Source organism: Grus americana, chromosome 3, assembly GCF_028858705.1.
Source record: "Grus americana isolate bGruAme1 chromosome 3, bGruAme1.mat, whole genome shotgun sequence".
Lineage (NCBI taxonomy): Eukaryota > Metazoa > Chordata > Aves > Gruiformes > Gruidae > Grus > Grus americana.
The window spans coordinates 106,719,139-106,742,670 of NC_072854.1; the positions used below are offsets into that span (position 1 = coordinate 106,719,139).

General features: G+C 39.2%; 1 protein-coding gene across 4 annotated transcripts in view; it reads right to left on the bottom strand.

Moving 5' to 3' along the window:
* The window catches only part of LIN9 (lin-9 DREAM MuvB core complex component), a 40,047-nt gene extending 16,849 nt beyond the window's left edge, over nt 1-23,198 (bottom strand). Inside the window, exons 1-6 of one of the 4 annotated variants that reach the window (XM_054819571.1) lie at nt 23,120-23,198; nt 11,977-12,009; nt 10,835-10,929; nt 6,938-7,042; nt 4,883-5,016; nt 1,767-1,892 (exon numbers count right to left, since the gene is read on the bottom strand). In XM_054819571.1, the coding sequence (XP_054675546.1) occupies nt 1,767-1,892; nt 4,883-5,016; nt 6,938-7,042; nt 10,835-10,929; nt 11,977-12,009; nt 23,120-23,198 (572 nt within the window). Of the gene's footprint in view, nt 1-1,766; nt 1,893-4,882; nt 5,017-6,937; nt 7,043-10,834; nt 10,930-11,976; nt 12,010-14,109; nt 14,208-23,119 lie in introns of those variants that run through there. The other 3 variants (XM_054819570.1, XM_054819573.1, XM_054819572.1) reach the window with 3 other exon arrangements.
* Nucleotides 23,199-23,532: the final 334 nt, after the last annotated feature.

The window sequence follows — 23,532 nt, forward strand, 5'->3', positions numbered from 1 at the left end:
CATCTTGAAAAAGACTACCAATAAATGTTGGGGTTTTTTTTTAATTATTAAAGAAATGAAAAGCAAACAGAAATGCTTATTTTATGTTGATAAAAGGCAAGAACTCATAAAGTTTTAGTTAACAAACAAAACAAGATTCTATATCCAGTCAAATACTTGTACTTCAGAATTCAGATTAAACAACTTCCTGCCCGTTTAGGCCTGTGGTTCCTTAGGCATGAGTTTCTCTTTTTGAAAAACCACCTGTATGATAGCTTCACAAAAAAACCAAAACCAACAACACTCCCCCCCGCCCCTCCAAAAAAGAAATAAAGAAGGAAGTTTTATCAACAGTCCAACAGACTGCTGAATGAGGCAAGCTGATGTTTCTAGTGGTACCCACTTTTAGCAGAAGTCAAATGAGTAAGTGATGATTTAACCTGCAAATACACCATTTCCCTCTCAGTGGGAAGGACAATGATAGAGGAACAAAAAACTCTCTCGGTTAAGCTCAAATGATATGAGCACCTTTCCAAAAGGAACTATTTTTAAGCTGGCTCTGCTGCCTTCCCTTGACTGGCAATTTTTAGTTCTGTAAAATTGTTTGTAGGTACAGGAGATGAAATAGCCTCCATCAGGCAAAATATAATCTGACTCAGTACAGTGATCTATGAAATTGATTCAGTGCTTTAGTGTTTGTATTTTGATAAATAAACCAATCTTATTTCTGCAACACTACTTACACATTTTTCACCTGATCTTACACAATGACAGGATGGTTGAGTTTGGGAGGGACCTCTGGAGGTCATCGGCTCCAATCCCCCTCCAGCGGAGTCACCTACAGGGGGCTGTGCAGGACCACGTCTAGATGGCCTTTGAATACCTCTAAGGATGGAAATTCTACCACCTCTCTGGGCAACCTGTGCCAGTGCCCAGTCACCCTCACAGTAAAAAGAAGTGTTTCCTTACGTTAAAATTGAACCTCCTGTGTTTCAGTTTGTGCCCACTGCTTCTTGTCCTACCTCCAGACAACACTGAAAAAAGCCTGGCCTTGTCTTCTCTATGCCTTCCCTTAAGCTATTTACACACAGAGATAAGAGCGTCCCTGAGCCTTCTCTTCTCTAGGCTAAATTGTATAGGTTCTGTGAAAAGGCTGAACTGAATCAGTGGGTTTAAGAATTACGAATTCTAAATTAGAGAAAAAATATGCCCTTCATTAAATTCTGGCTTCTTCTCTACAATGTACAATATTTTATGGGTGACTTTCTCCTCTCTGTTTTGGCAGCCAAGCCAGGAAAAATTGAGGATCTATAAAATGGTTTAAACAATAATAAAATAAATGAGATGAAAATGTGCACTTGTTTTCCCCATGAAGAGCTGGTTATAGCCAGAAAAAAAAACCCCAAAACTTAGTGAAAATTTTGCCTGTCTTCCATGCCAGGAAGCACTGCAGCATAGAAGATACAATAATAATTTCAACATGTCAACATGACCTAGAGCTTGGGCACTCAGTTATCTAGAGTGGGAAGAGAACATTTTAAGTATAGGCTCATGAGAACTACATGGACTGGACACATGCATGTAAGGAACAGATTGTGTGGAGGAGCGGGGTGTGTGCTCAAAGAGCATCTATTTAATAAAATGGTTTTCTGCTCTCAGCTATTATTTTGCTTTACTACCTGCATGCAAAATTATTTTAGAAGGAACAATTCCAGTAACATCAAAACTACATGTAGTAGAAAGAAAGAAAGAAAGAAAGAAAGAAAGAAAGAAAGAAAGAAAATTACCTCCGTGGTTTTCCCATTAATCGTCTGATTTTCCCCCATTCTACTCTTGTCAATTTTCTGGTTTTCAAATTTGGAAAAGATTCTTTCAGGCATACACAGAAGTCATTATCTCCTTCAAATAGTGGTCTGTTGAAACACAATTGGTCCTCTGTTAACCACACTTAGTAAACTTTTGTCATGAGATTCCAAAAAAAATCCATGATAAGAAATACATTGAAAACTAAAAGTATATAAACAAGACATTCCTATTCAAAGGACAAATTAAACTGAAAACAAAGACAGAAAGTTTCCAGGACTATTGTTCTATCTCAGCCTTACTATCAGTGATGTTTACAAATATTCCCCTTTCATTACTACAGGGAAACAGATGTATTCATCCTGCTTTCTAATGTATGTAAAAGCATCAAATGAAACTTCAGCAAAGCCAATGCAGTGTCACGAGGATACTGCAACACACTGAAGGAAACTGCCAAGATATATGAGGTATTGAGAGTAAAGGAAGGGGCAATATGATACTGAGAAATAGACAGTACCTTTTTCATAAATTCATTAAATTATAACCCACATATACAGGCAATTGAGCTTCCAAAATACAGGCAATTGAGCCAACTTGTCATTCTCTACAGCTATATAGGTAAGACACTTACTGGACCATACCATGACTCCATGATGAAGCAGAGGATCCGTCTTATAGAAGCGACAGTTCAGAGAACCTACCTACACAACTTAGGAATTTCTCTTTGATGCTATGACCTGACTGTATGTCTATGTTTTATGACTGCCTTTTACTTTGTAGTACCACATCCTTCTTGGGCTGAAGAGACAAAGGAGCAGCAATGGAAATGCCCGTCTAATAGGAGGTTACTCATTAAAGACTATGTGCAACTGAAATAGATCTCACCTGGTGAGAACAAAAGAATAACTCCATCCTAGATAAATCTACTTTTCTCCACTCTCTGCAGGGCACTGGGGTTTAGAGGGGAATATCCCCAAGCATAGAACAAAGAGGATCTTGGAAGCAACACCACTTTCAAGTGAGTGTGAGGGGCTGTGGGAAAGAAGAAAGGTGCATGCAGATAAGGAGACTCAGGCAAGAATGGAACAGAGTATTTTTGCAGCAGAAGGATCAGCAGCTGTGGCATGAAGTGAAAAGGAACCCAGAAAGAATGATCAATGAGGGTCAGGAAACAGACAAGGAAGTATATAAAAGTTTTATTTTATCCAGATTTACTGTCGCTAGTGTAATATATCTGTGTAAAGAACAACTGAATTTTTTTTTTTTTTTGAGAAAGATAACCTGTATTTGATTGTTTTTACTATCACTTATCCCTACTCAGGCAAACTGTAAACCCACAGCACATCCACAAGATTGGAAGCTCTGGGAAACGGTGTAAGCAAGCTACGGCTGTACCTAGTTCTGAGGGCCTACGATCACTGTAGTAGTAGGTAGCTCTTTAGAAGTCTCTGCGTGTCAGAAGCCAACGGGATTTTACAGAAAACAGCCCTTTGCAGCAATGTAAAGAAAATCCAGCTGAAACAGCTTCAATAATCTCATAACCACAGATAGTTGTAGAGATTAAAATATTTCAAAAACTTATAGTAGACATGGCATTTAAATTGATGATTTCAATTTCAGATGAGACAATTCGATTGAAATATTCTGAGACTTGTATAGTGAGCCATATTTTGTCAGTTGGCAGTTAGCTCTATACTTTAAACTTTAAGCCTCTCATTAAGTCTAGATCACATCACTCAAAGCAACATACATCAAAGTTTTTCTTCCAAAGATATGTAGTTTCTTAGTAAACTGTTATATCATCTTAACATGATCATATCTTACTAGCATTACAAGCATACATTGAAAACTATCAAAGAGGTTTTCAGAATTACCTGCTAAACTTAAATTATAGTCTACTGATAGACCTAAAGTTCCACAGACAATTATTTGAGAAGAAACTAAAAGTTCTTGGACTCTCGTAAAAATTGTGTCACATATTAAAATTACTACTACCAGGGTTTGGGTTCTTTGTTTTGGCTTGTTTTTTCAAAAAAGGGAGTGGGGGAAGGCACATAAAGACCACTTTTTTCAAAGGAATGAAATCCTACAGATGAAGAATTTAAAACTAACTAAAATGGAGATGTCATTTTTCTACTTGTGATGAACATACACTAAAATGTTTTTCTGTTGCTATGACTGCCTTCTCAGCTAAGGAAAAACAGCCACAGCAATCGTGATTAAAATAGGAAGGAAAAACAGTAATTATTTTGTTATGAATAAATTCTAGAAAAGAATGCTTGTTAAATACTAGTGACAATTAGTCAATCAGTGTGGATTTTAAGAATTCATTCATCAATAACAATTTTTACATTTTAGAAGTTTTAGTTTTTCATGATTAGGGACTAAATTAAACCGGTTCTTTTAAACAACTCACAACACCTTGCTAGCGGCATTAAGAGAACAAGCGTCAAAGACTCTGAGGCACAAATTACAGAAAGATAGGAGATAAATTAGGAGATCCAAGAAGGATGCCGATATCTAGACAACAGCTGAATAGTCACAACCTGGAGCTCTGTCAGTGACCACAATAAAAAAAGAACGATGGGGAAGAAATATCCAAAATCAACATTCACATCTTTTGGGTAAGTAGCGCCTTATAAAGGAGGAGTCTCCTTCCCATCCCCCGTGTGTAACACTGATCCAAGGGTTCAAAAAAGTCTAAGTGTTCTGATAACTTCATGCTTAAGATGCTAAAAACATTCTGAATAACGTCTTGTATCTAGGAGAGGTAGAGGTGATAAAGAGAAAATTATTTCCATGAAGGAAGGCTTTCCACAGAAGACTGCCCAAGGAACCACCCAATTAGATTGTTCATTATAAAAATGAAAAAACCCCCAAACCCACAAACCAAAAAACCAAACCAAAAAACCAACCACAAAACAAACACCAAAAACCCACCAACAAAAAACCCCAAATCCCCAGTGAAATAGTTTTCAATAACTAATAATTTAAGACTAAACTTTGGAGTATCTAACCAATATACGGAAATTCGCAGCTCAATTTCAGAAAATGACTTGTTTCTATACTAGTAAGAGATAATTATATAAAACAGACATACTTATCTATATTTGAATAGAACCATTCGTAAATGCACCACTTGTGAGCTTTGGGAAGTTTGAGCAGGTTACGAAGCCGTAAACCAATCTTCTGTGATGCTTTCTTGTCTGGTGTTGGCATCGTTGTATTAAACTTCTACATAGTAAAATAAAGGAAACTGTTAAACACAGTCTAACATTCTTCAATATTCAAATAATTAAACTAGATATTCTTTATATAAGTTTGCACATTAATAATTGTTACATTTTAATCCCACGTATTGTTTCATGACAATTTTTTCATTGCAGATCTATAATAATCCTTACTGTGTTATATCAGCAATGCAATCAAACATAACAGATGGCAAACTTTAGCAGGATCAATACAACAAATTGTCTCTATATAAAGCTCTTCTAACAGAAACATTTTCCAACACTGAAACTGCATTGTTGGTAATAATAGCATGGCACTAAAGTACACGCAGACTTCAAAAGTTTGAGGCATCATTGAACATTGTCTCAAGTGTACACAATGTTGCGGCTCAGATGCCAGCAACACCAACTGCCTCATTTGCACTAGTGCTTCTTCTCTTGCTAACTCTTCTTAAACTGAGGATGAAGGTAGCACAGGAACATAATACAGCCAAAGCTTTGAGCAGAGGGTCTGTTTTTTAGAAAACTGCAAGAGTAACTAGCATGGACATAAGCAATCAGGTTTTAACTACATTTGAAAGCTATTTTATAAAATGCAGAAAAGACACTCTCTTAGATTGCATACATAATACATAGACCTGTGTTTAAACAAGACCGTAGAAAAATAATTCCATAATTTTGTTCCAGGGATGGCTGTCTTAACTGACAGAAAGAAGAACTTATTTGCAAAAAAGAATAGCTTTTTGAGAATATTAGTTTAACTGAGTTTCCATGCCATAATCCTTCCCCAAACACTCAAAAGTATTTTGACTTTTAGTAGCAGCAATAATAGGATAAAGCATAAGGTAGGCACCTTGCTGGCTCCTGCTGCACTTAACCACTACGTTCTAGATACAGATCCCCTTTCTCCCTCTGGAACTGCAGGAAATGAAGCCTAGCAGGCCAGCAAGATCTGTGAGCTACGGCAACTGCGGTCCCTCACAAATATTTATCTAGCAATCACTGGACCTCCTGAACCAGACATTTAAGTACAAACCAGCCAGGCTTAGAACATTATCCAGGCCGTTCTACTGTTAAGAAATCATGGTAATGAACAGAGAGAAATGTCATGGTCCTCATCTCTGACAAAATGGACACAGCAAAATGGCAACTGCTAAGTCTTCCCCATTCAACACTGCACAGTACAGTTCAGAAGGCAAATAAGACAAGCATTCAAATAGTACTTTTTCAGTGTGGCAAATTCAGACTCATAAGGTGATGGTACAGAGAAGTGATTTGGATGACAAAGGTACTAGAGAGCCAATTCTTTGAGACTAAGAGATGTTGCCCTGTCTAACATAGCAAATAAAGGCTGAGAGAAATTACAGCTGCTCTTCCATGCTGTATCAAGGAGTACAGACAGTCAAGTGGAGGAGTAGAAAAACAAGCTGTTTGAATTGGAGGACATTATCATTACAGGATCAAGAAGGTATAGATGGCCATGAATACATTTAGGCTACAAATCTAGAGCAAGTTCCTAATTGTTGTAATACATTAAGTTCTATAGCAGCCTTCTAAATGATGTAGTCAGTGTAAGAAACCTAGTCAGTTTTTAACTGAAGCTGAATAAATTTATGCAGACTATGGGATACGATTGTTTGTGGGAGCAAGATGGTCAATTAGTCTGGAATTCTTTCTAGCTCTGTATAATTATGTCCAGGATCAAAAAGAACAGGTACTCCCATAAACAAACTGAGGAACCCAGTCGCAAGGAAGAAAAACATAAATCTGTTTTGAATTGTGGTTTACTCCTAGCAACAGCTTTCCTCACAAGAATATTCATAAACTGATAATGCAACTTGAAAAGCAAATGTATTCTAATTTTCAGCTAACACAGATAGGCTCGTTCCCCTTTTTGGTAAAAATATCTGCATACATGTAGGTACCTGTGGAACCATCGCAACCTTCTGATTTCTTTTGGGTGACCTTGTGTTTATTTGTCTTTCATCTTCTTCACAGAAGAGTCGACTCCGTTTTGAATTTCTGAAGGGCTGCATGTATCAAAATTAAGAATGAATTACAAGAAAAAAATCCAATTTCTCTGTTCATGCACAGAATTCACAGTGAGAGAAATGGAATGCCTTTTCTCTTGCCATCTATTGGTTTTAAGGCACATGGTACACAATAAATAGTGCCTCCTAGCAGTTGGAGATCTAAGGGCTGAGAGAAGAGAAGAAGGAATTTAAGATTCCAGGCTTTCCAATGCTAACTATAACCCATTACTATACTGCTGGCCCAGTTCCACGGAAGTATTTAGAACCCAACTCCCACTTGTTTCCAGAGGAGTTAGGTGTCTAAACACTTGTGCATCTAAGCTTAAAATAGTCCTTGCTTTGGTTATAAGCACATCTGTTCAACAGTTTGTTCTGAATTTTGTGTCAAAAAAAAAGTTTATTCAAACAGCGTATTTGTTTTGGTACATTCTCAGTAAAAACATTAGCTGGATATAATTTTTTGCAAGGATTTCTTATGAGTCTAATAAAGTGTTGTGGGTTTGTTGTTTTTTTTAACTCATTGAAAGTGCCTACACTGCAAAATGCTAAGAAGCTGAAGTCTGAAGAAACTAAAGCTCAAATAAGTCATGTAAAAATATCAGAAGAGAGAAGAATTTAGAATTTATGCTAGCTGAAATTTACTTGTGTGCTAAGATGCTATAGCTCAAAGAGAATTAGAAGGCTGATTGAAAACAAGAAACCATATTGCAAATATATGTCATGAAAAAAATACTTCCATTTAGTTATTCCTCAACATTTTATCCTATGACAAAAAACCTGTGCTTTCAATGAGGACAAAAGAGTAACCTACGACTGGCTGTCAGCGCTGAAAGCAAGCAGCTTTTCCTTCCATGAAGACTTTGTGGCCCAGCACAGGAGCCAGCTACCATCAAAATGTGTCTCCTTTGCAGAACCCCAAAACTGCACCCTGCAGTGCAGTTCCTTGTACTTCAAACTATTTACAAAGGTGATGTGTAAAAGCAGAACAAACGCAGATTTCACTTCTTTCAGTACAGATGGTGAAAGTACTACAAAGTGATATGGATATGAAATCTATAACACCCACAATGTAAAGAATACTGATGACAAAGATAAGCCCTTAATAGGAGTCAGAAGCAAAATAAATGAAGTGAAATAAAACTTCACTAATAAGCATTTACACTTAAAAAAGACATCTAATAAGTTTGCGACTGATTAAAGTATCTGTTTGAAAAGAGATATTCTCTATTAATTAGTGGTAGCAAAAAAACCTGTCTGTCCCATGCCATGAGAAAAAGCTGGAGCTTTCCCAGGGAAATGGGCCTTTCTTACTCCAAATTATATGTATTTGTGTATTTAATTAAACAGTAGTGCTCTGAATGTGCTAGACACTAAGCACATTCAGCACACAGAAGAAAACATTAATTCCTTGTAGATGTTACAATCCAGGAAAATACACACACTGAACAGAGGAACTAGATATTGGCAAGGTAACCAAATGGTGCCCACACCATATTTACATAGCAATTAATATTATAAACTAATTACTATGAATGTTGTTTTTCTGTCTTCACCTCACCTAGATACATTGACTTCTTCACATCTTCCAATTCACTAAGCCTTAACAACAATCTTAAATTTCAATTACAATGTCTTTATGTTCTTTTATAACATCTCTGTTAATAAAATCTCTGTCCTTGACAAACCATCACCCTAAAAAAGAAAGGTCAGAACTATTCTAACTTTTGAGCAAGAAAACAAATCCACAATGCTGTTTCAACAATAAAAACTCTTACATGACAGAACTCCAGGACTTTATAATCACAGCATTCTGCCCATGGGATGAAAAGTCAGGCTCCTATTAAATATTTGCAATTATATTTTAGTTTTGACATTTGAGATGCTGGTTCTAGAACAACATTGTTCTCCAAGTGTTTATACAGTTCTTCCTGATTTTATGACACTATACCAGATGAAAAGCATGTGCCAACACAGGAACACAAATGCTAAAACAATCTAGGCAAAACTTAAGAGTTCCTTCAACCTTATGCTAAGGCTGTGATCCAGATCCAGAGAACTGTTTTACAACCCTCAACAGAAGCTGCCAAATTCTATTCCAAGGAACCATCCAAAATTATAAGAGTGTTTCATCAGTCTGGATTGCCGGTGCCTCACACGAGAATAACATAAGTGTCACAAAGATTTGTGACACATTAGCTAAATAGGTCAGGCATTTTTGGAAAGATTTTTCAACCAACAGTACAACACATCTGCAAAGCTTCCAGCGTGGAGCGAACTCAAACTAGTACGGAAGACTACATCACATCTCAGCAACATGGGCCACTGCTAACACATCAGACTGTACTCTGATCTTTCTCCCAGCTTTCTACACGATACTGAGCTACATTCAAAGTTTGACTCCTTATTTTCAATACCTACAGCCAGCATACCTAAAGACTGACAAAGTTTTTGTACAAATGTTATAGCTAGTGACTTTGGTTCTTTAGCACATACGATCTTCTAAGTTACCGGTAAGGCCTGTTTCTGTGAGAAGATGAGCATTCCTGGGGAACAGCTCAAACTTGAACTCCTGCAGGTAACTAAGGGCCATCACAAAGTTCTAGTCACTGTCTGGAACTGCATTTCGTAGGCCTTATATTCTCTAGCATAAACACATAGCAACATGTATGTATATATATCTCTGTGAATCCTACCAAAATAAATACCTTCTCTGTGTAAGTTTCTCCCCTCAGGGAGAAGACCACAGAACAAGCTACATATGACAGATGTTAGTCACATTGCTTAATGCACTACTGGAAGCTACTCAGATATTTTGATTACGTGCAGAGTACACAAGTGCAATAGTTTTCAAACATGTTTTCCTTCCAATAAACAAGCAGTTCACAAAAAATAATGATTTGAATAAAAACCAGGTGATAGTTGGCAAGTCGGTCACAATTACTGTAGAAGGTGGCAGCACCAGAAGAGTATGGGAGAAGTATCTGCCTAGCAACTGCCACAGTATTTCATACGCTCTCCAGGGTGTAGTAAAAAGAGCACACAGTATTACAGATGTAGACAAACAAGGTGCAATATAGCTGGTGGCAAAACCAAACCAAAATCACATAATTTGGTAAGGTAGAGGAGGTTGCAAATAGTCAAGAAAGCTTGAATGTGATATAACGGGGAAAGAAACAACAATGGAATATTTCAAAAAGAGAGGGAAATGGTTGACCCAAACATCAGACACATGCTCTTGGAGGCTGCAGGCTCATTACCTTTCATTCCCCCACCCCAAGGTTGTTCTTTAACGTCAGGTCACCTATGAGACCTCTCAGAATACTACACAACATTCCACTGACATTTTTATTAAAATCTGCCCCCCAGAAGGCACAATGATGGAAGCTCATTGTGACATTTTCCCTTCCTTTTCTTTATGCATCAGTTCTCAGCCATAGTTAGAAGCGAGATATTTCATGAGATAAAACAAACGGTTGATCAGAAGTGGCGATTCCTAAGTTTAAGGTGGTAGATACAGTACAAACATTTCACACAGCACTTGCTTTTACAAAAAAGAGAGAAAATTATTATGAGCTATCTTGAACAAGGTCAGCAATTTAATTCGTTTGATTATTCATTTATAAAACATGTTTTCATCTCATATTCAAACTGTGTAGACTGCTTGTGAAGGATATCGTTTAACAATCGGAAATTATGAAACTATAAATCTCAACTAAATTTTGTGATCTTAAATTTGATTCAGTTTATGGTATTTTACCAATCCTGAAGTTGATTTTTATTGCTTCTTACCATTTCCACTGCAGAACCAGCATTCTTGCTTTTCCAAATGGGTGTTTTCTGCAGAGAATTATATTTTTCATTCCACGAACTGGATAAACTTCCCTCTGTTTTGAAGAAATCATGTCATTAACATACATATATGTGTGTTTTAACATAACTACTATCCAAAAGCTAGTATAACATCATCAACTACTAATATATTTTTTGTTACTTGCAACATCTTCTTTGGATTCAACTACAAATGGATTTTAGATTGCAATATTTTTATTAAGTTGTTCTGAACACTGATTAAAAGAAAATTTGAAAGATATTTTCAGTACAAAGAGAAACATGAACAAAACATTTTTTACTCCTGACAACATTTAGATTTCTTAAAACCTCCTTTGCTGGAATCAGTTACTTCCACTGCCAGATTGACACACATCTAGACAGCTGTACTGTGGCTGTAACTGAAACCCGGAGAAGGTAAAGCTCTACAAGACCTGGCCTCCTCCTGGTTCTAAAAAAAAAAAAAAGGATTAAGTGGGTGCACATGGACAAATAAATCAAATTTTATTGAAACAAACCTATATTAGTTGCAACATATTCAACAGACCATGTCTTCTTCCTTGTGTAATAGAAGCTTTGTAGTATATAAAGAAACTTCTATTGTTGGGTAGATTATAAGTATTCAAAATTTGTATGAATGTTCATGAAGACAATTTAAAAAAAAAAGACAAAAGAAACAGATTTTTGATGTAGCCCACAATTTACTGACAGAAAACACAATGAGATTGTGAAACTCCTTCCTAATGTAAATTTTGTCATATGTACAGGTCTTGCTAAGAGTCCTTCTCCTATCTCATCCTCAAGGCAGGAAAGATTACCTCAATCTTCTCATCAAACCTGACGCCTAGGCAGTTACTTTGGAAGGAAAAGCACATTTCAGGAATTTCACCCAGAAGAGCAGTGTCTAAATACACCACAACATATGTAGTTTCAACCACCAAGGATTATTAGTCTATACAACTAACAAATACCCACAATAAAACCAATCACATATCAACAAAAAAACCTTCTTCAATGATATTTTCTCGAACTTTTTGAAGCTAGAAACTAAGTACATCTGAAAGTCAGATTTGGTACAAGTAAATAACACATTAATTTCTTACCTTTCAAGCTCACAAGTGCTTTTGCTGAAGAACCTGCAATATATCAAAAAGTCCACATAAATCATAAGTTATTTCAAACTATACGCAGAGTCTACTCATTCTTAATTCATTCTTAGACAGAAAGTGGAATTTAATATTAAATCTTTCACAGCTGAATACGTGAATCCAGCGTGCCCTCCATGGCACTAAGTATAGAATTATATGTTTATTGCCCATAAATCTTGAAAGCATATTCATGTTTCCTTTTTTCCTTTAGTTTCACATCTACAAAACAGCTTCAGGTGCCAAGCACTTTTGTTTAAGACAGCAAATTCTGAACAAGCTTTATGTCCAATCTACATACTACCGCATGGCTGCTTGTTTGCTGTTGCAAATATATTATACAACCAACAAGGAAACTGTAAAGCAGTAGCTTATGTTCTCTAAGCTTAGTTCACAAGTTGGGCGATGGATAGTTAGTTGCCCCCTGGTGGAATCTCCTTATTCAGAAAGGCAGCAGATTTGGATATTATAAATGCAGACGGAATCCTTTGCTTGAACTGTTCAAACTGTGTAATGTAGCCATCAAAATTTCACTGGTCCCCTTCCACTGCATCTGTAGGACCTCTGCAGTGCTTCGGGGCCTGACTACAGCCTTCATGCTCTAGTATTTTCAAATGTGTCTCTAAGAATGAGCTGTTTGAAACAACTACATTAGCAGAGGAGAAAGAATATTTCTGCATGACAATGCTTCCACAGATTCATGCTTTTCTCTCAAATCAACTTTATCTTTCCAGTTACGTTTCAGTGTTGCAACCACTCCTTCTTGCATTGCATCCTCTTCTCCCATCCCTTTCCCCACTCCCTCCTTCAGCTTCTCTTTGTTCCAGGTTCTGACTCCAAAGGTCTGGAAATTCCTTTTCTTGTGGCTGCCCTGTATCTAAGTCCTAACGCCACCAATTTCACAGTGCCAGAGATCCTCATCTCTAAGAGGATACATTCCAGGGAATATCACAGACCCAAAGCATAAATTACTGTCCCTTTCCAGGGGAACAGAGCATTTTGGTTTGGGGTAGACTGTTGAAGAGAATACAGGTGCAGCAATGGCAAAAAGCCCCCCCCCCCCCCGCATTCCTTATTTTTTCATCATATTATTTGCTGCCATCTTATTATGCCATGTGTTAAAAAATGTTCCATAAAAAAAGGAAAATTTCTATTCTTTAAAAAAATAATTTAAAACATGTTTAAGATATGAAATGGAACTAGTTTTGACTCACTCGTGGTTTAGAGGATCTCCACTCATATCTCCCAAACTGTTCAAATCTACAACAGCTAACACATATGTGATTACATGTCAAAAACAAGGTGACAAACCTGGGCTATACTGTTGCCCTTGCACATTTCTTTTCTGACATATCACCTTTGTTAGGTTGGAGACCTAACAGTGACTGGTACAGGAATATGCTTCTATCATGATCTGATTCATAGTCAATTCAGCTCTTGTAACTAAGCTGTATGTTAAAGGTATCACAGGATTGAAGTTATTTTTTTTTAATTTCATTCTAATAATCAAATACCATACACCATGTTTGCATAAATATGAGTACCCTGCTGTCAACCAAGAATGCAGTCCTGGACAGTAACAACACTGAAGAACAAGCATCCCCCCCTGCCAAATTAACATAAGGGATGGTGTGCAGGGATTAATAAGTACACTCAGTTTAAGAACATGGGGAAAGTACATGTCATTGGTGATGGAGAGGTAGAAGCAGGGTCATCAGGATTGTCAAATGAAGGCTTTTCAGAATGGATCGCTATTCTGAAAGATCTCAGGCACTTCATCTGTAAGACCAAACACACAATTATTTTCCTCTTTTTCTGACCATCTTGCTCATATGAATCAAGTTCAATCAATTCAGTCAAGGGTGAGTATGTCAACAATGGAAACAAAACAACTCAGCAAGAAGCGACAAAGCTTTATACGGGGGTTGGTGTCAATCTCGTAGCTGAAGTGCCTGAGATCCTTTGCTAACCATCAAACCCAGATGCTTCACCTGTGAGATTGATAATGGGTCAGTGGAGCAGGGAATTAGATAACTGGCATCAGAAAGAACAGGTAGAGAAGTGATGGACAGCAGAATGTTACTGTGCTACCTTCTAGCTTTATAAGATTGCCACTCCAAAACAGCATTAGTTGCCAAGGACTTTTCCACATGGGATAGTTAATCTTCAACAGATGCATGCTAGAATAAGGCCGCTCATTTGTTTTCACTTAACCTGCAATTAATGTAACCGGAAAAGGGCATCTTTATTTAGGAATACAAGTGTCCAAATAAGAAATTCCTGATCTAGGCAAGTTTAACTTTTAACTAAACTATTTTAGTGTAACAAGTTGCAGAAAATTATTAACACCACCACTGCTGTAGCTTAAAGCATTAGAATACATGTAGGATATCAAAATGACAACAGAGATGTTCATAAGCTTAATTGTTGCCTTTAAGGCAACAACATGATACATGGGGTTTCTTGTCAAGTTCTTCTATATATTGATTTTTAGCAGCTATGTGCAACACCACCAAATGTCAAGGAATATGGTACGTCTCCCTACTTTTTCCATTTAGTTTGGCAGTACTGTGGCCCTGGTAGTATATACAAAACCAGAAACTAGGATGATCTTCTAAGCAATAATGTGTTACAATAAAAAACAACCACCATTTAATACAGATAAAAGCACTTCAGAAACTATATTGCAAAGTGATTCAGGATACATAAAGTTTATTAAAACTATCCAAAATTTTAGTTAAAATAATTATTAGATTGATAATATCCTAGCCTTACATTAAATGCCAGTAATTTTGTACACTCCTGTTCTGAATAACAAATATATAATCATAGGCAGTCTTTCTAACCAGCATTTTAATTATAAACACAGAGATTAGAATCTACACACACACTTGAATGTAAATACCTATTATGACAATGACACAGATTTCTCTTCTACAAACATCAAACACTTAAACAAATGGCTGGAAAGGAAGAAATAAGGCCTATGCATCATTTAGGGTATTATAACCAAAATCTACTTCCAGTTCCTCCTGGTTCTGAGGATTGCAGAGTTGACTCTATTAATACCAAGAGTAAAAAAACCTCAACCTAGGGAGGAAGTACAGCCAGCTCACCACAGCAGTGGCTCAGGAATTAGAAGGCCTGCTTTCAGTAGCCTACACTGGCATACTATTCCAGTGAAAATTGTAAGATTGGCTTAGTCTTGTCTTAGTATCCTATTGAGTATTGCTTTGTGTATGTTGTTAGTAAATTAATTACTTGAACACAGTGTTCACACTTGACTAAGTTTGAAAAATTAGGAAAGGATTCAGAACAGAGCTAGGAGAAAGATTTGAAGATCTAAAAACATGCCTTATTGCGAGAAAGTCAAGACACTCCAATCTTGTTCTTCCCAAAGAAGGTCAAGATCTGCACAAAGGAAGATAATTCAGACAGTAAATAGCTCTGCAGCCTTTTTTACAAGGAAAGGCATAACTAGATCTATTTGTTGGAAAATAGCATTGGCTAAGTTCAGGTTAGCAATGAATGCAAAGTTTAACAGATTTTATGTGACTACACTAAGAAAGGGCATGTCGAGTGCTGTATCATTCAAAATCTTTAAACAAAATTTACATCTATTTCTAAAGAGAAAACTATAGCTAAAAAGGAAGCATAGAATTGATGCACAGAAATTCCAAACACAAGTATCCTAGCATGCTTAATGAAGAACGTAAGACAATTATAATGGTCTTTTCTCGCCCTAAAAAAAAAACCTTAAAAAAATCTGTAAAATATGTGCACCACAGATGTGCAGTAAAAATAACTGTGTGCTAGATTATGAGGCATTTAATAGTATGATAACAGGAAGCTCATTAGCAACTAAGAGTCAGGAACGAGTGTATTTATGTGTTTTATAACACTTGCAAGAAGTCATTTTCAGGAAGTCCAGGTAAAACCAAATTTAAAAAAACCCAAAAATCAACATTAAAATAACCTCGAGTCCGCCAAGTCTAGCATGGTAAGGACCCTGATGTTTTCACGCTAGGCTAGCTAGAAACCCGATTAGCTTCAGCGGCTGCCAGCGCGGGGTCTGGCAATGGACAGCTCCCCGAGTCCTGAACCGCCACTCTCCGGGCGCTGGTGCGGCCTCTAGCTCCAAACTCCTTCTTCCAGCACAAGGGAGCACATACAGAGGATTACCACAAAGAGAACCTAAAAAAACCCCCTCCTCTAACTGCTCTGCAAGTTATATGAACAAACTTAAAAAGGGACTCTGATAGTTTGTCCTCCAAAAAGTATTTCTGATACAGAGATAGGCTTCGAGGCATGGGAAAAAAGCGCAAAAACTTTTCTCCTTTTCAAAAACTAAAGTCAGGTTTGAGTTTAACAACCAACTCTTGCCTCCCCTCATTTGAAAAGACCATAACTGAAGAGGTGGAATATGACTGCAATTCAATATGGGCAGTTGTGGATGCTCTGATGTATATTTTTCAGTACTAACATGAAGCAAAGCAGTTTAAATACAGCTTCTCAACAGCTAATCTTAAATTTTAAAGAGGAACACATACAAGCACATTACATTTATGTTTTCAGGTATTTTTATAATGAATTTGTATCAGCTGATTACAATTTTGAAAATAAAGGTTACAAGTAACCACAGGAATGTTCCATAGCTATTTATTTTGCAAATGTGTGGGCACAAAGGGACACATCTAAACCAATACAGAAAATTCTAGGATCCAGATAAGCAACTACATAATGTAAAACCTTTCCTCTCCAGATCATTACACTGTTTTGTCTAAATCCTGCACAGGTGAGTAGTTATTTTAACACTGGTTGCATGACTACCTCAAAAACCTATGTAAACTACATCGCTGGCACTAAAAATGGTGTGACAGAGGAAATTCATGGGGAAGAAGGGAAAAACACAAGCCTTTTTCATAGACTGAGTTATTAATGCTCCGAGAGATCATTCATCTACACCAGCACCGCACAAGTTGTTTCAGCAGAGGAAGCATCTCAAATAATTGGCCACTAAAAGGATAGCTTATTCAGGAAAACTTAGAAAGTAAAAAGCAGCTTTGAGTAGCTTTTAAGCTCCCCTGAAACTTTGGGCTTATTGAAGAGGTAAATAAATGAACAATAACTTTTCACTTCAAGCATGAATCAGTATTCGCCCATGTTATGAGCCGACTAATAAACTGACATTTGTATATTTCCAAATCCTATTTTAACTACTGGATAGAAGTGAACTTTTAGCCATGTGACCCCTTTTACAGGACTTGTGCAAACAATAACCACAATACCAAAGCCCTTTTTTTGAAACACTGCATTCTCATGATGGACAATATGCTGATACCATGGTAACATACAATTTTAAAGGTATGCAGCACAAGTGATCCCAAAATTATTAGTTGTGGGTACTATTTAGCAGCCATGAAGCTAATCTTGAGCCTTCTCCCAAATGCTTTAATCTCATATAGTTCTGCTGATTTTTTGCCTCAAATGTCCAGAGCACAGTGGTGCCAGGCTCATGGCCCCTTGGAACTGGAAAACAAAAGTAGCAAGAGGCATGCCATATCCCTCCAGCTATCCAGCAAAGTGTCAGAGCAGACCAACTGGCTATGCAGGGGTAGAGTGCCTGTGAACCACAGCACAAGGTTGTGCTGAGGGTGAAGACGACAATTTCTGCATGAAGTACTGCCCTTATGCTGCAGCCTCCATCCATGGGATACAAGGTCATGCAGAAAGATCCTTGTCCCCCTTCCCTTCTTCTGCCTGTCCTAAAACACAAGCCCCTAGAACCAGTACCGGCAACATCTACCAATATATGATATTTGGCAATATACTACCGTTTTCAGTATTTGTACTGTAAAAGGTTAACACTTTGACACCCATCACTACTACAGCCTGGCTCCTTTCTCTGATTCACCTGCCACTTGTTGGTGTTTGCCTACGTGCAACACAGAAACGCTGCACTCCACAGTAGTTCAGTGGTTTACTCCTGGCAGCGGCCCCGTGCTGATGATCATTTAGTTAGCTAAGCATGCTTTCACTTCTATCAAAAATGGCATCTCACTCTCACTTTTACAGAGATGATTCCAGGCGTCCTCCTCATTCAGACTCGCTTGTGCAAAAGAACGTACCAAGATGCAGCTTTGCCTGTGCTGCTGTCTGCAGAGCTCTGCCTCTACCAGGACTAGGACAGTCTTCTAGTGACATCCGCACGTGGTCTGTTTTATCAAAGTCTCACCTCAGCTTTACTGCATGTACTTTATAACTGAGTAATCCACCAATAAAATTGCTATTACTAGTAGCAAGAGACAGGGCAGCATTATGTACACTCCAATATGATCAACTGTTTTTCATCTTCCGATACAGAAAGAAATAGCCATCTGGTTTACAGCAGTAAAACTGCCCACCATTTACCTCCACTGCAAAATTACCAGGAGAGAAGGGGGGGGGGGGAGGGAGGGAGGGAAATGCATTGCCTAAAATTAGTCACCCATCGGGCACAAACCCAACAGTCTGCAGAAATCAGTTTTGTCTCCAAAATATAAATCTAATGATTAGCATTTAAAGTACTTCTGCAATTGGGATCTTAAATATTTCTAGAATTTTTCAGCTAGAGGCTTTGCCACAGAATTGTTCTTTCTTCACAGGACTTTGCTCCATCCCAAGATACTACATGCCTCTCACCTGGCAGCACTAATAAGAAAAGGCCTCAACTACAAGAAATGCATGTAAACTTATGCACCGCCATCTTCTTAATTTTTTAGGTTGTCAGTGTGAACTCTCTTATCTGTTCTAAAAGGACAGAATGTCAGCTTTAGAGAAGAATGGAACAATAGTAACTTCAGCAGATAAAACAAGCGCATATTATGAGAGACAACTATGTGCATTATATTTATCTCCCTCCTGGGTTAAGGAATATTCACTGCCCAACTACACTAGAGAACTTGCCAGAGGGCAAGTAGGTGCTATCAGAATACTCTGGGACAAATTCCACTTAATCAGATTTCCAATTTGAAAGTGAAACTGTATAGTTATTACCACACTGCAAAATTTCAGTTTTCTTGTCACGGAGTATGCTGTGTTTACTTATAATTCTTTTTATGTGAAAACTCAGTTATGGTCTACTACTTTATAGTAAAGTATGCTAAAGAAAATTCACAGGGTTTGTACATAAATCTGAAAGTCTGTTAGTCATGAACTATTCTAACTTTTTAGGAACTTATTTTTACACCACTATGGAAGATTCCAAAAAGAATTTTGCAATGCTTACTGTTATTATCCCTTATACATTAAGTTGCAGACTGAAAGCCACATGAAGTCAGTGTTAAATCAGTCAGGACTGAGTTTATATCTTCATTTTAAGTATAGGACTGGCAATGAAAGAGCTATGTGTAGTGATAATTACAGTGTAATTTGAAAACTCCCAGTTCACCAAAATTGGAAAGAATAGGAATGGAAGCACAAGGCAGACCCTCTTTGAAACTTTCATATTTCTAGCAGTTCACCAACACTAGAGAAAACATGAAGCTCCCTCTCTATTTGATGGAAAAAAAAAAAACCAAAACATCCCCTACTTGCACCAAACTTGGGTAAATGCAAACCTTAGGGGCAAGGTCAGCACAGCAGAAGCCTATTACCTCCACAAATACACACCCTGTGTGCTTCACCTGCTGAGCAGATACCTTAACAATGACAGTGCTGGCAAGCGTCTGCAGTATAGCACAATCCTGAGTGAAACTGAGTCACACACTCTGCTCTAGTATCTGTCACAGGTGAAGCAACAGACCTGTCAAATCTCCCCAATGCCACCGTAGGCAATATAAAGGTGGCAGAGATGAAACATTTATTTTTCATAATTTACATTACCTTCTTGAAACACATGGTGCCTTCTCCTGAAGATGGGCAAGGCAAAAGGAAGAACAGTGACTTAAACACTGTCCATTCTAGTGAAGAGGGAAAGTAGATTCAATAAGCAATAAAACACTGCTCATTATTAATTACAGTTGTCTCAGTTGGTCCGTGACTTGTATTAATCAGATTCTAATGCAGTACAGTGTACATGACTGAGCTGTACCAAATTGAGAGTGTCAGTTCTATCCTTAATTTACGATGATCCTTCATAAATCTGTTCAGTTAAAACAATGACACTGGTGATGTAGGGATATTAACCAGTTTTTCTCCTGACTTGTTGGAATTGTAACAAAGACTCACATAATCAGAAGCAAGATTTCAACTCTGAATCATCTCTCTGAATATCTTCTGCTACAGAAACAGTTGGTATGTTCATGAACTTGCATGGTGATGCACAAAACAGTGTCACCAAAAATATAAGTCTACCCTGTTGTACATACATTTATTGAAACTACTAAATGCCCTAGTTTTAGCTTGGTATGTATGTACTGTTTCATCTATAGTTTTACAATGCTTTATGTAAGCCCAGTTCTGCTAGACTTGTATGCAGACCAACATCAGATAGTAAGTGGCAGACTCTGAAAGAAGTTTAACATTTCTTGGATGCCCCAGTTTTTTTAAAGCAACAGTCAAAATAACTCTTACAAAGAAATGGTTATTAGTCTATATATTTTCCTAAATTGCTGAATAATTTAGTGATTACTCAGAGTAATTTTTATAAGGACTTAAAACCACTAAACTGAAACCCATTATCAAAACTCAACTATTTGATGACTATTGTCAATATAATCTACAAGGCTACAGGGTGAAGCCACTGAAGAGAAACCCCCTTCCCCAGTAAATCCCCTCTGCATTCTGATGACTTGATATTGAATGACAACAGATTCCACACACAGATCTATACAACAGAATCTTCGTGGAAAAACAATCAAATTATTTTTCCCCTCAGAAGAGTATAGCCCATAAAAAACAGATGCAGGGGGCATTTCTCTACCAGATCTTACCCTACTCCACAAGTCACTTCCAACAAAAGGTATTTCTTTCCAGAGAACTCTTGTGAATATACAGATGCATATTCACACATTGCCTTTTCCTTTCTGAAATAACTCTTTAAATAACCACAGTAAATTCGTAGAACCAATAGCACTCAAGATGACTACCATTTGGTATTAACAGCAGTTACGTGACATACAATTATTATGCCACATTAAATGATTTATTTGCAGTATATACTAGTTTAGTTTTAATGAAATGCATATAGGGCTATGTTCCATGTGAATAAGTGAGTGCAGATGTACAGTATACTGTAAAACGCACCCACCGTATAGTGAGTAATTTATATGTGAATCCTCCTGTATAAGCTGTTACGAATATCACACATAGGTCTACAAAGACACTACCCAAGCGTCTCAGGAGTGAGCATGCAAGTCAATACTATACAGATTTTCAGAGCTGATAATGGTGTTCCACAAAAATCTGTAACAGTAATCCCATGTATCTTGTAAAAATACTGTAGTACACATCTGTGTAAATAGTTATATATAAGCACCATCTGGAAGTATCCATACACATGACTTACATCTGTATGCAGTTGTGCACGTATGTTTTGTCTAAGCAGTGCCTCCACACTTGCTCAATTCTTTCTCTCTGATTCATTATTTCCACCTCCTGCACCACGTCTGTGAGGTAAACTGCCTCAGCCTTCCAAACTGCCTCACACAACACCCATCCTTTCCTCTGTCACCCTCTGGATCTCCTTTACTTAGGCGCTGTCTTCAGTGGTAAGTGCCAGAACTTAAAATACAGCACTGATAATGAGATCATACAAGAGATATCGGTTGTTGATTTCATGCTATTTTCTGTCCTGTGGTTTCTCAGATTGAGGATCACTACTCCTGCTTAGCATATCACTGGGAGCAAAAGCGTAATAGAGTAAAGGAAAGACAGCAGTATAGAAAAGGGCTGAAACCATTCTTTTTAAATTTTTTTTAAAAGTATACCCTTGATTTCAGCTTAGATGTCTTGTGGCACACGCTCACAATTAATCCACAGCACCCAGAAGCTGTCCCACTGATTACTTCCAATGCTACTGAAGAGCACAAAGCGCAGAAAGCACATAAGAACACGACCAATTTCTCCTTGCCCTTCACATTTTGTCTTTCTGGTATACCCATACCTTCAATTATTCACTTGTAAAACTTGGTCTTCCTAAGTTCTATTGCATTTTTTGTAGGAAGACACATCAAGGTAGCATGTAGATGCTTTTTACATTAAATAACATCCTCTTCTACAACATTCAAGTATCTTGTTCATATATACAGCAACATGTGCGTCTTTCTCATCTACATCTAATCCTTGTGTGCACTAAAAACAACATTCACACAAACTTCATCCAGACACATAGGTCTGTATGTACACAAGGGTATGTTTTCATGCTCTCTTCCTATATATAACTAGCTTTTATCTCCTGACACACAATGCAGGGTCTTTGAGCTCTTCCATCTGCATTTATCAGTGCCCCCTAGATGCAATATGCATGCCCTAGCCCCCCCAGTCCTTCAGAGGTGCTCCCACTGTACACAGCACACGCTACGAATACAAAAGCCCTCCTTCCCCCTTAGGACGACAGAATGGACAGGAGCACTGGGCTACTAGCCCCTTCCCCGAGACAGGACCCTCCTTCCCTCCAGACTGCCCTCGCCCCCACAGACAGGGCAGGCTGTCAGGTGTGCCCCGCACACTCGCGCCGTCACCTCCCCGCCCGGCTCCCGGTTCCCGCGCCCCCGCCCCGCACCCCGCCCGCCCGGCAGGTGACGCCCGGCCAGCCCCGCCGCCTCACCCAGGCGGGGCGGGGGGCCCAGCCCCAGCACCCCCGAAGGCAACGGGGGTCGCACCCTCGGGAGGAAGCTCCTCGCCCACCGCCCTCCCCGCGCCACCGGCTGGGCCGGAGCCTCGCCCGGGAGGGGCGGCGGCGACGGGGCGGCGGCGGGGGGGTGGGGGGGGGCGGCCGGGCCGGCCCGGTTGCCAGGGAGGAGGCTCGGGCTCCGGCCCCGCACAGCGCCCACGACGACAGGGAGGGGGGCGGGCCGGCGGCAGGGCGCGGCGCGGGTGTCCCACCGGGGGAGGGAGACGGGGGCGAGGTGGCGGCGGTGCCGGGCGGGCTGCAGCGGCGGGGGCACGGGTCGCTACTCACTCTCGTCAGGCAGCTGATCAAGCTCCGCCATCTTGAACGCGCCGCGCCGCTTTTTCAAAGGCTGCCTGGCGCGGTGCATTCTGGGGGAGGAGACGGGGCGTTGCGCGAGGCGGCGCTGCCGCGCGGGGACGGAGCTCGCGAGCCAGGCGCGCGGCGGGCGCGTGCGCGGGGTGCAAGGGGCGTTCGTCGCCCTGAAGAGCCGCCGGGTGAGGGGAAGGGGCGGCGGGTCCTCACCCCGCGTTCCCGGGGCTGTTGTGGAGAGGAGAGGGGCTTTGTCCCCCAGCCCCTTCGGTGCGAGGGAGAGGGAGACAGCGCCTGTGACAGAAACCGCACGCTTCCCACCCCCGCGGGCCTGCTGAAGCCTGGCAGGATGAGGGGGAAAGGGTGACTGGCGGTTCGGGAGTGGTAGACTG